Source organism: Pelophylax lessonae (assembly GCF_965119305.1).
Source record: "Pelophylax lessonae genome assembly, chromosome: 2".
In the NCBI taxonomy this organism is placed as follows: domain Eukaryota; kingdom Metazoa; phylum Chordata; class Amphibia; order Anura; family Ranidae; genus Pelophylax; species Pelophylax lessonae.
The window spans coordinates 372,004,601-372,015,403 of record NC_138769.1 but is presented as its reverse complement, the minus strand read 5'-3'; the positions used below and the strand labels follow the sequence as shown (position 1 = coordinate 372,015,403).

Below are 10,803 nucleotides of genomic sequence, written 5' to 3'. Positions count from 1 at the left end.
AACATACTAACTGGAGCGTTCAGAAACAGTTAATCTAAGCAAGTAAGAAGGTTTTATTTGCATAATGTATGTGGCACAATGATTATATAGAGCAATGTAAAGTTGCATATTGCAGATTTGGAGTTAAATTGTTCGAGTTTACTAGCGCTTGAAGTGGTTAAGGGCTAGTTCACACTATGAAATGCATGTTTGCACGTTGCCATCAACCCATTCCTTTCAATAGGCTGCTAAATATGTAGAAATGAATTTGCCATGTCATAAGTAATATGTGAACGAGTCCCAACACACTGCACACACTGGCAGAACATATCTGAGCGTCAGATTTGCAACCTAAGCTAATGTAAAGATTGTCAGAGAGTGAACAGCTACACCTCTATCTTTACAGCCTACATATTGTGTTTATCTATCTGTGACTGTGCCCTATTGATAATGACATTCCATGCCCCACCCTATCCCTGTCATCTATATCAGATCACATTCATACACAGTAATAGTTCACAAGGTGACAAGCCTTGCCCCTTGACTCCTTGTGAGCCACGTGTTCCCCTACCACCGGGACACCTTGGCGATCTTCCGCTTCCCGCCTTTTCAGTACAACCCACAACCTCACAACCGTCCAATGACCTTTGTGATGGCCAAATAGAGCTTTTAATTGACACGCTTTTTATCCAATAGGGGCTCGTTTCAAAAGTCACGCAGACAACTTGTCCAATTACGTTGCGAGCCGGATGGGCTGGTCTTTGAGAGTGTGAAGGTGGCTGGGAACGCTGACGGCGGCTGTTTCGTATAAGACATGGCTCCTAGAGAGAGTACCGAGCGCGGCTCCGTCATGGACGGGATCAGAGCCATTCTTCTGGGGCCGCCCGGAGCCGGCAAGGGGACTCAGGTAAATGGCACGGTATTATGGGCGTTCACTTTATAATTGCACATCGTCTGAAGCCCGGCATTTCTTCTGCTAGCTCCTATAAATGCCTGGACATAGGGGCCGTGTGTGTAGTGACGTATCAGGCTGTGATTGGGCAGCCTATCCCACGGCTTGCTATGGTGATAGGCTGTTTAGTGGAGGAATGATGTCAGGAAATTGCTATAGCTACTGGCTATGAACCGTGATCTCCAATCATTGAGTCGTAAACACTGGCTAGTCTACACTCCCTGAATGTGGGCAGTTTGTACAGAGCTGACCTGTCTTCTAATATGAATTGAGCAACTGAATCCCCCATTTAATCAGTTCTTCATAAAACAGTGACAGGGATCAGGATGAATAGATGTATCTTGCTGTGTGATCATAGACAAGTCCCAGCATCACATCTATCTTACTCCACCCAGAACTGGATAAATACATTCAAACAAACACTGCACAGCTGAATAATCAAGACAAAGTCTGCCTTTAGTAACATGTTACACCCTTATTTAGGGTGTAACATGTCACTAGGCAGCAGCACCCCCCCCCCCCCCCCATGACAGTGGGTGGATGGGATCTTCCCCCCCCCCCCCCCACACCCTTTGCCACAATTTAACCACTTTAAAGAGGAAATAAACCCCTTTAAAAAATGTGAAAAAAAAATCTGTAAAGACAAAGGCATAATGAGCTACTATGCATCGCATACTAGCTCATTATGAAGTACTTACCTAAAAAAAAAAAAAAAAAAAAAAAAAAAAAAAAGCCCCCTCCGTGCCGACATGTTCGGCCGTCCTGCTTCCTGGATCTTGTCCTCCGGCCATCTGATTGGCTGGGGGCGCAATTACATCACTCCCGCGCATGTGCGCGGGGGTCGCCCTTCATGGCACTGGTATCTGAAGGAATGGCACGGGTGGCCGTTCCTTCAGAGCGCATGCGCCGATGATGTCATCAGCTGCATGCACTGTAAATATCTCCTAAACGGTGCAAATTTAGGAGATGTTTATAGCACCTATAGGTAAGCCTAATGCCTCGTAAACACGTGCCGATCGTCAGCCTGGTCTTTTGTCCAGGGCTGTCCTGTCTGTTGAAAACTGCAAAAGACTGCACACGAATTTTGTCGGCCAACAACAGCCGACTGCAGAAGTGATGTCTTGTGATGGTTAACTTTCCTTGTCTTTTTTCTTTTCTGAGCATGCCCAGTCTTGCAAATCTGCTGTCTGTCGGCCGAAATCTGTACTGACTGGCGAACAATCGGCCTTTCTGGTGTTGGCCAACAAAAATTTTAATGCTTGCACGACAGATTCTGTTCGGCCGAAAGTCGGCTGTCGGAAGCATCATACTAACAAGCCTACAATCGGCCGATCGGTCGTCGGCCAAATATTTACAGCCGACAATCGGTACGTGTGTACGAGGCATTAGAGCCGGTTCACACTGAGGCGATCCGACTTCGGGGGGGGCGACCTGTGAAGTCGCGTGCACCGCGACTTCGGCGTGACTTGCAGGGACTTCACATAATGGAAGTCTATGCAAGTCACTCCCAGGTCGCCCCAAAGTAGTACAGGACCCTTTTTCTAAGTCGGAGCGACTTGTGTCGCTCCTATTAGAACGGGTCCTGTACTACTCAATGGACCGCGACTTGTCAGGCTGACAAGTCGCGCTAGTCTGAATGGGCTCTTAATGTAGGCTTACCTATAGGTAAATGTAAACAAAAGGGTTTTACAACCTCTTTTAACCACTTAAGCCCCGGAAGATTTTACCCCCTTCCTGACCAGGGGGTATTTTGCGATTCGGCACTGCGTGACTTTAACGGACAATTGCGCGGTCGTGCGACGCTGTACCTAAACGAATTTGACGTCCTTTTTTTCCCACAAACAGAGCTTTCTTTTGGTGGCATTTGATCACCTGTGCGATTTTTTGATCACGCGCTATAAACAAAAAAAGAGCGTCAATTTTGCAAAAATAACAATATTTTTCACATTTTTTTTATATGAAATTCCCCCAAAAAAAAAAGTAAAAATCAAAATTTTTTAAAATTTTCGGCCAATTTGTTTTATGCTACCTATGTTTGGTAAAAAAAAAATCGCAAAAAGCGTATTTTGATTGGTTTGCGCAAAAGTTATCGCGTTTACTAACAAAGGGAAAGATTTTTGTCATTTTTGTTTTTTGTTTTTAACGCGTAATGGCGGCGATCTGCGATTTTCTTTTTTTTTTTTTTTTTTTTTTTTTTTTGCAGTACTGCGACATTGGGGCGGACAGATCGGACCCTTGACTGACATTTGTGACACTTTTGGGGTTACCAGTGACATTTCTACAGTAATCAGTGCTATACATATGCACTGTTACTGTAAAAATACACTGGTAGTGAAGGGGTTAACTTTATTTGGGAGGGAGGGGCTGTGTGTGTCCCTAGGGGCGTGCTTTCTACTGTGATTGGCTGTGGCTTGAGCTGTAAGGACACTGATCAACGGATCTACATACTAGATCCGTTTTATCAGTGTCTTTACAGCGAGGAGAATGACAGGCAGCTTGTTTACACAAGCTGCCTGACATTCTCCCTCTCCCCCGCCGATCGCCCGGCGGACATCGGGTCCGCTGGTCACACGCGCGAGTGGGTCCGTTACCACGCGGGAGCGCGCCTCCGGGGGCGCGCGCTCGCTCCCTAAACCCTCACAAGCTAGTGACGTAGCCCTACGTCACTTTGCCTGTGAGGGGCTTACTGCCGACGTAGATCGGCGTTAGGCAGTCGGCAAGTGGTTAAGACCGGGCCTATTTTTGACACTCGGTGTTTGCAAGCAAAAAGCCTAATTAGCAGAGGCCCTAGAGAATAAAATGGAGATTTTTGCAATATTTTTTATCACACCGTATCTGTGCAGCAGTCTTCCAAACGCAATTTGTTTGGAAAAAATTCACTTTTTTTAATAAAAAAATAAAACTAAAGTTAGCCCAATTTTTTTTTTTTTTCATAATATGAAAGATAATGTTACGCTGAGTAAATTGATACCCAACATGTCATTCTTCAACATTGCGCACGCTTTCGGAATGGCAACAAACTTTGGTACTTAAAAATCCCATAGGCGACACAGTAAACATTTCTACAGGTTACCAGCTTAGAGTTATTGAGGAGATCTAGGGCTCAAATTATTGCTCTCGCTCTAAGGATCACGGCGATACCTCACATGTGTGGTTTGAACACCGTTTACATATGTGAGCGGGACTTCCGTACGCGTTCCTTTTCGTTTCTGCACGAGAGCTAACAGGGACAGGGCGCTTTTTTATTTTTTTCCTATTTTATTTTTACACCGTTTAATAAAAAAAAAAAAAAAATGTGATCATTTTTATTCCTATTACAAGGAATGTAAACATCCCTTGTAATAGAAATAGGCATGACAGGTCCTCCTTTATTGTGAGATCTGGGGTCAAAAAGACCTCAGATCTCACATCTATACTAAAAAAGGAAAAGTGTTGAAAAAAAAATTGTCCCTTTTAAGCCGGTTGCTAAGCAACGATGTTTGACATCGCTCCGGTCCTCCAAGACCATAGAGTCGAGCGAGGGCCAATTTGCCCGCTGCCGGCGGGTCCGGTAAGCGGGGAAAACGGCCAGGATGCAGCGGGGGGGGGGGGGGCCCTCCTATTCTGCCACACCGTAAGGGTGATCCCGCGGTGAATCTGCTGCTGGGACCACCCTTATCTAAAAGCCCACCGCCTGCCGTTTAAAAAAAATACCGGGGTTATGGCAGCTATCTGCTGCCATAACCCTGGTATTTAGCGTCAAATGAGCGACGTATATAGTCGTTGGGCGGTAAGTGGTTAAAGGCGAAGTACAGCCAAAGCTCGTTTGGCTGTACTACTTCTATGAATCACAGGAGTGCAGATCATTTTGCTCTCCTGTGACCCGGTTTCAGCAAAGAGCGGGACATATTGCTGCTAAAATAAATCTTCCAAAAAAATGATTCACTGCTAAGTAGATCTGTTAAAATCCACCTAGCCTGCTGCCTGTGCCGCCAATAGGCGTCAGCAGTGTAACCACAGCACGTAGCTAGCGACTAAAGCCTAGTACACACTAAATCCCCATACACACGCGTCGAAAATTGGCAGGGAATTTTCATCCGACCGATCTGCCGATTTTCGGCTTGTTAGTATGATGCTTCCGACAACCGACTCCGACTTTTCGGCCGAAAAAAAATCTGGTGTGCAGACAATAAAATTTTTGTTGGCCGTCAAAGAGAAGAAAGAACACAAAGAAATCAAACCAACACATGACATCACTTCTGAAGTAGATTTTTGTTGGGTGAGAAAATTTGTGTGCAGTCTAGGCATATTCCAACCAACAAAACACCACTCTGGACAAAAGACGGACGATTGGTCGGCCGATGATCGTTGCGTGTGTACGGGGCTTAACAGTAGTTTTTCTGTGCAGCCCATTGGGCTGAAAGGAAAAAAACAAAACACAAGATCATGTACTAACTAGGCAATGTTAGTACAGCGATCTCCCCCACTAAGCTATTGTGTTCTGAAGGGGGGGGGGGGGACCCTGCCAAAACACCCCAAGCGCTGATCAAATGCCAGTCGGCAGACCTTTTTTGGTTGTGCCCCTCCGACAGAAGCTGACTGAACGGCCAGCTTCTGTCGGACCGGCTGCCGTATACACAGGCCAAATGTTGGCTGGTTTCTATAAAACTGGCTGATGCCACCCGATATTCGGACAATGTGTGTACTAGGATTAAGAAATTGGCACTCCCAGGAATGTTGTATTCTTCAGATGTTCAGCCAATGGTTTCTCTTCACTATTCACTACTACAAAGATTGCTATCCAACACCATCAGAGTATTAAAACAAAACTTTACCTATAACACCTTGATAAAAAATGTTCCTTAGCAAGGAACGTACATTCTACGTTAAAAGATAAGTTCACCTTTTGACACGTTACACCCAGGGGCATATCTACCGCAAGGCAAACAAGGTGTTTGCCTTTGGTGGCATTTTTTACGGGGAAGGGGCATCTGTACCTGGATGATGCCTGCAGTTGCAGGCATAAACCTGGTATCATTTTTTTTTTTAAATCCAGCAGTCAGCTCTTTTGTAAAACAATTTTGAGCAGCTTACTAGAATTTAAAAAAAATAAAGTGCCCCTGTCCTCCTGTGCTTGCACGGTAAGGCAAATGTGCATGTCAGTACTGCAAGTACACAAACCACAATTGTCCCGCATGTGAGGTATTACCGCAAACGTCAGATCATGGGCAGTAATTCTAGCACCAGACCTCCTGTGTAAATGTAAAGTGGTAAAATGCAAAGGTTTTTAAAGCATCACCCATGAATAGTAAAATTTAAGTAGTTTGATGCGGTTACATGGGCATGCTCAATGTTAAAGTGGCTGGGGCGGGACAATTTTAGATTGGGGTGGGTCCGGCATAAAGTGGAACTGAACCCATTGATTTAAAGGTTTAAAAAAAAAAATGATTCCTGGAATAGCGGCATTGCTAACTGTCACATTTGCTTGTGTCCTCAACCAAACTTGTCAAACCATCAAATGGCTGGTGTCATAACGGATCACATGTGCATCTTCATGGTAGTTGAATATCAAACCGAAGCAGCTTCCTTGGCTGTAAAGTATAGTAAAATTTAATTCTGCTTTAACCACTTCTTCTGGACTGGAAGGTGTTACCCCCTTAACCACTATTTACGTTGGCAGTCAGCCCCTCACAGGCAGAGCGACTTAGGGCTACGTCGCTAGCCTGTGAGGGTCTTGGGAGCGAGCGCGCGCTGCTGGAGGCGCGCTACCGCGCGGTCACGGACCCCCCTGCGCGTGTCACTCGCGATCGTCTGTTAGAGCGGGAGAAAGGCAGGCGGCTAATGTAAACAAGCCGCCTGTCATTCTCCCCTGTGTAAGAACAGTGATCATATGGTTCTACTATGTAGGACCGTTGATCACTGTTCATACACCTCAAGCCACAGCCAATCACAGTTAAAATCACGCCCCTAGGGACATGCATAACCCCTCCCTCTCAAAAAAAGTTAACCCCTTCACTGCCAGTGTCATTTTACAGTAACAATGCACTATATAGCACTGATTACTGCAGTAATGTCACTGGTAACCCCAAAAGTGTCAAAAATGTCAGTCAAGGGTCCAAACTGTCCTCCGCAATGTCGCAGTCCCGCAAAACAAATCGCAGATCGCCGCCATTACGCGTTAAAAAAAAAAACAAATGACAAAAATCTTAGTTGGTAAACGCAATAACTTTTGCGCAAACCAATCAAAATATGCGTTTTTTGTTTTTTTTTTCTTTATAAACATATGTAGCAGAAAATAAATTGGCCTAAAATTTAGATTTTTACATTTTTTTTTTTTTTTTTTTTTTGGGGAATTTCATATAAAAAAAATGTGAAAAATATTATTTTTGCAAAATTGACGCTCTTATTTTTGTTTATAGAGCAAAAAGTAAAAATCGCACAGGTGATCAAATACCACCAAAAGAAAGCTCTGTTTGTGGGAAAAAAAGGACGTCAAATTTGTTTAGGTACAGCATCGCACGACCGCGCAATTGTCCGTTAAATCACGCAGTGCCGAATCGCAAAATAGGCCCTGGTCAGGAAGGGGGTAAAATCTTCCGGGGCTTAAGTGGTTAATGTCCAAGCAATTTTTTGGGATACGGCACTGTTACTTTAACTGACAATTGCGTGGTCGTGCAACACTGTACCCAATCCCTGTGTTCATCACTGACAGAACATTGGTCTGCCGATGTATTTACGTTGGCAGACTGCTTTTCTGTCTCTATGGGGAGTGATCGTGGGTGCTCGGCTGACATCGCATCCGCTGGACCCACTGATTGGCTCCCCCTGTGGCCAATCAGCATGTGCGTGCCCCCACTAGCTGTCCCAAGAAACGACACAGGTACGTCGTTTCACGGGGTAGATCCAACCTGCTGCTGTATAAGTGAAGTGAAGTGATCTAGCAGGACCTAATTTTTTTTGACTAAAATTCTACCTTAACCACTTAGCGACTGCCCTATAGCAGTTTTACTTCTACAGGGCGGCAGCTGTGCGCAGATTCACATCTGTATATATACGTGATCTTGCCCTTCCGGATAGGGCTGCGAATGTGCGCTGGCTTGCTCCCACTGTGATTTCACACAGGGAGCCCTTTGGTGGGTACTGCAGGACAAAATGCTCGTTGATCATCAGCCAAGGAGACAGAACTGCAATCTGCCTATGTAAACAAGTCCGATTGCCGTTCTGAGATGAGGGAAAGAATGAATCCTGTGTCTCTGCAAAGCAGGGACTAGGATCCATGTCTTCCCCTAGTAAAAGCACCTTACACAATTTAGTAAAGCACTGGCTAGGCACACAAGTAACCCTTTGATCGCCCCTGATGTTAACCCCTTCCCAGCCAGTGTCATTAGTACAGCGACAGTGCATATTTTTAGCACTGATCACTATATTAGTGTCACTGGTTCCCAAAAGGTGTAAAAAATGTCAATCTCTGCTGCAATATCACAGTCCCACTGTAAATCGCTAATCGCTGCCATTTATAGAAAAAAAAAATGTATACAATAGTTTGTAGATGCTATAACTTTTGCACAAACCAATCAATATACTGTTATTGGAATTTTCTTTTACCAAAAATATGAAGCACAATACATATTGGCCTAAATTATTGAAGAAATTCGATTTTTTTTTTTTTCTTTTTATATTGAAAATGTTTCATAGCAGAATGTTAATAAAAAAGAGAGAAAATTTAACTATATATATTATATATTTTTTTTTTTTTTATAGCGCAAAAAAACATGCAGCGTTTATCCATACCACCAAAAGAAAGCTGTTTGTGGGGGGGAAAGGGCATTTTTTTTTTTTATTACTTGGGTACAGTGTTACCGTGAAATTGTCAGTTAAAGTAACACAGTGCCTGGTCATGAAAGGGGACAAATCTTCTGGAGGTCAAGTGGTTCAATTTCTTCTTCGCTGCAGGGGACAGTTTATTCTAGCAGCCTAAAGTTAAATATATGTACAGCTTTTTTTTTTTTTTTTTTTTTTTTTAATAGAATGGGGAAAAGTTAAAACTCCTGTTTTTTTTTTTTTTTTTTTCTTCTTTGAGGTTTTCATTTGGAAGATTTCCCTGCAGTTCTTGTCTGGAGTTGCAAAAGAAAGTGAGAGGAAATCTGTTCAAAGTAAAGGGTCCTTATTAGACAGATGTCCACATTAAAAGATTTGTACTTGCTCTAGTGACAGTCTCGAAGTTGACCTTTTTTTCTTTTTCCAGTGACAACGGTCACAAGGATGCACAGTGTGAAGCTAGCAGGGACACAGACACAAGAAAAACGTTGTGACCTGACCTTTCCCTTGCCCAGTGTTTGCTACAAATACACTTTAAAGCGGAGTTCCACCCATTTTTAATAGGTTGGAATACATAGATCTATGTAATCCCCTTTAAAATGGCTTTTACCAATGGAAACTTTTTTTTTTTGCTAGTAAATACCTTAATTTCTGCTTTATTCCTCCTCTCCTCGCTTCCGGGTCCGATCGGCGATGACGTCATTCGACGATTCGCAGTGCGTGCTGGGATGTATTCTATTCCAGAAATCTCGCAGGAGCTGAGCTTACTGAGCCGTGCCTGCCCCGCCTCCGCCCCGCCTCCTCTCAGTGAGCTCAGTAAGGATATAATGATTTCAGTCCTCGCTCACTGAGAGGAGGCGAGGTGGGGCAGAGAACGGCCTGAATACATTGCATAGAATACAACTCAATGAGAGGAGGCGGGGCAGGCACGGCTCAGTACAGCGCAGCTCCTGCGAGATTTCTGGAATAGAATACATCCCAGCACACACTGTGAATCCCAGAATGACGTCATCGCCGATCGGACCCGGAAGTGAGGAGAGGAGGAATAAAGCAGAAATTAAGGTATTTACTAGCAAAAAAAAAAAGTTTCCATTGGTAAAAGCCATTTTAAAGGGGATTACATAGATCTAAAGTTCCAAAAATGGGTGGAACTCCACTTTAACTTGCAGATTTCTTTTTGATTACATTGTTTCACATGAAGTTTAGTGAGCATGGTTATACATAGAAGTATAAACCTCAAGAAATAAACTGCATCTATTGTAAATTACTTGGAAACTGTCATTGGAAGTTGCATCTGTGGAAGGTAATTGTTCTGTGGGTAAAGTATGTACTCTGCAGTGGCTGACCTTGTTGAAGCAGATCAATAGATTCCAGTGAGGACTATGCTTTCGTTGCTCATGTTACATAGTGCAAACAGCCATTTTAAGTAGGTCAGTTAAGAAGGACATGTACAGGCTTCCATTGCTGATGTCCTTAAAAATAAGTTGACTGGTAGTTTGACTGGTAGTTTTTGGAATAGTTTCTGACCCAGTGTAAGTATACAGCAAGTGAAGTTAAAATTTTGAATCTGCCTACTTTTTCTAGGTCTGCAGCCTACATATTTTGTGCTAACGAGATTTTCTTTAAGGCCCAAATCTTATATTAATCTTATCAAATGTTTGAAACTATTTGGACTGCAGAGGTTAAAGTGATTGTAAAGGTTAATCACAAACATGTAAACCTACCTGCTCTGTGCAAGGGTTTTGCACAGAGCATCTCCGATCCTCCTTTTCTGGAGTGCACCAGCGGCGCTCCTGGCTCCTCCTCTTCATTGGGTGCCCCCACAGAGAGCCACTTTCCATTGACAGACAGCAGGACTTGCCCCCGCCACCTGCTCCCGTGTCACTGGATTTGATTGAAAGCAGCAGGAGCCAATGACAATCAATCTATCCAATGAGGACCTGAGACAGCGGCTGGACTCGGGCTCATCGCTGGAACGATCAGGTTCAGGTAAGAAAAAAGGGGGAGATGGGGGTCAGCTGAAGCACAGAAGGTTTTTCCCCTTAATGCATTAAGGGTAAAAAACCATGAGCCTT

The 10,803-nt window shown here is 43.9% G+C and overlaps 1 protein-coding gene across 1 annotated transcript in view; it reads left to right on the top strand.

Annotated features, from left to right (window-relative positions):
• Positions 1-723: 723 nt before the first annotated feature.
• The window catches only part of AK2 (adenylate kinase 2), a 32,224-nt gene continuing 22,144 nt past the window's right edge, over positions 724-10,803 (top strand). Inside the window, exon 1 of the mRNA XM_082247812.1 lies at positions 724-886. Within this exon, the coding sequence (XP_082103938.1) occupies positions 794-886 (93 nt within the window). The 5' untranslated portion in view covers positions 724-793. The remainder of the gene's footprint in view (positions 887-10,803) is intronic.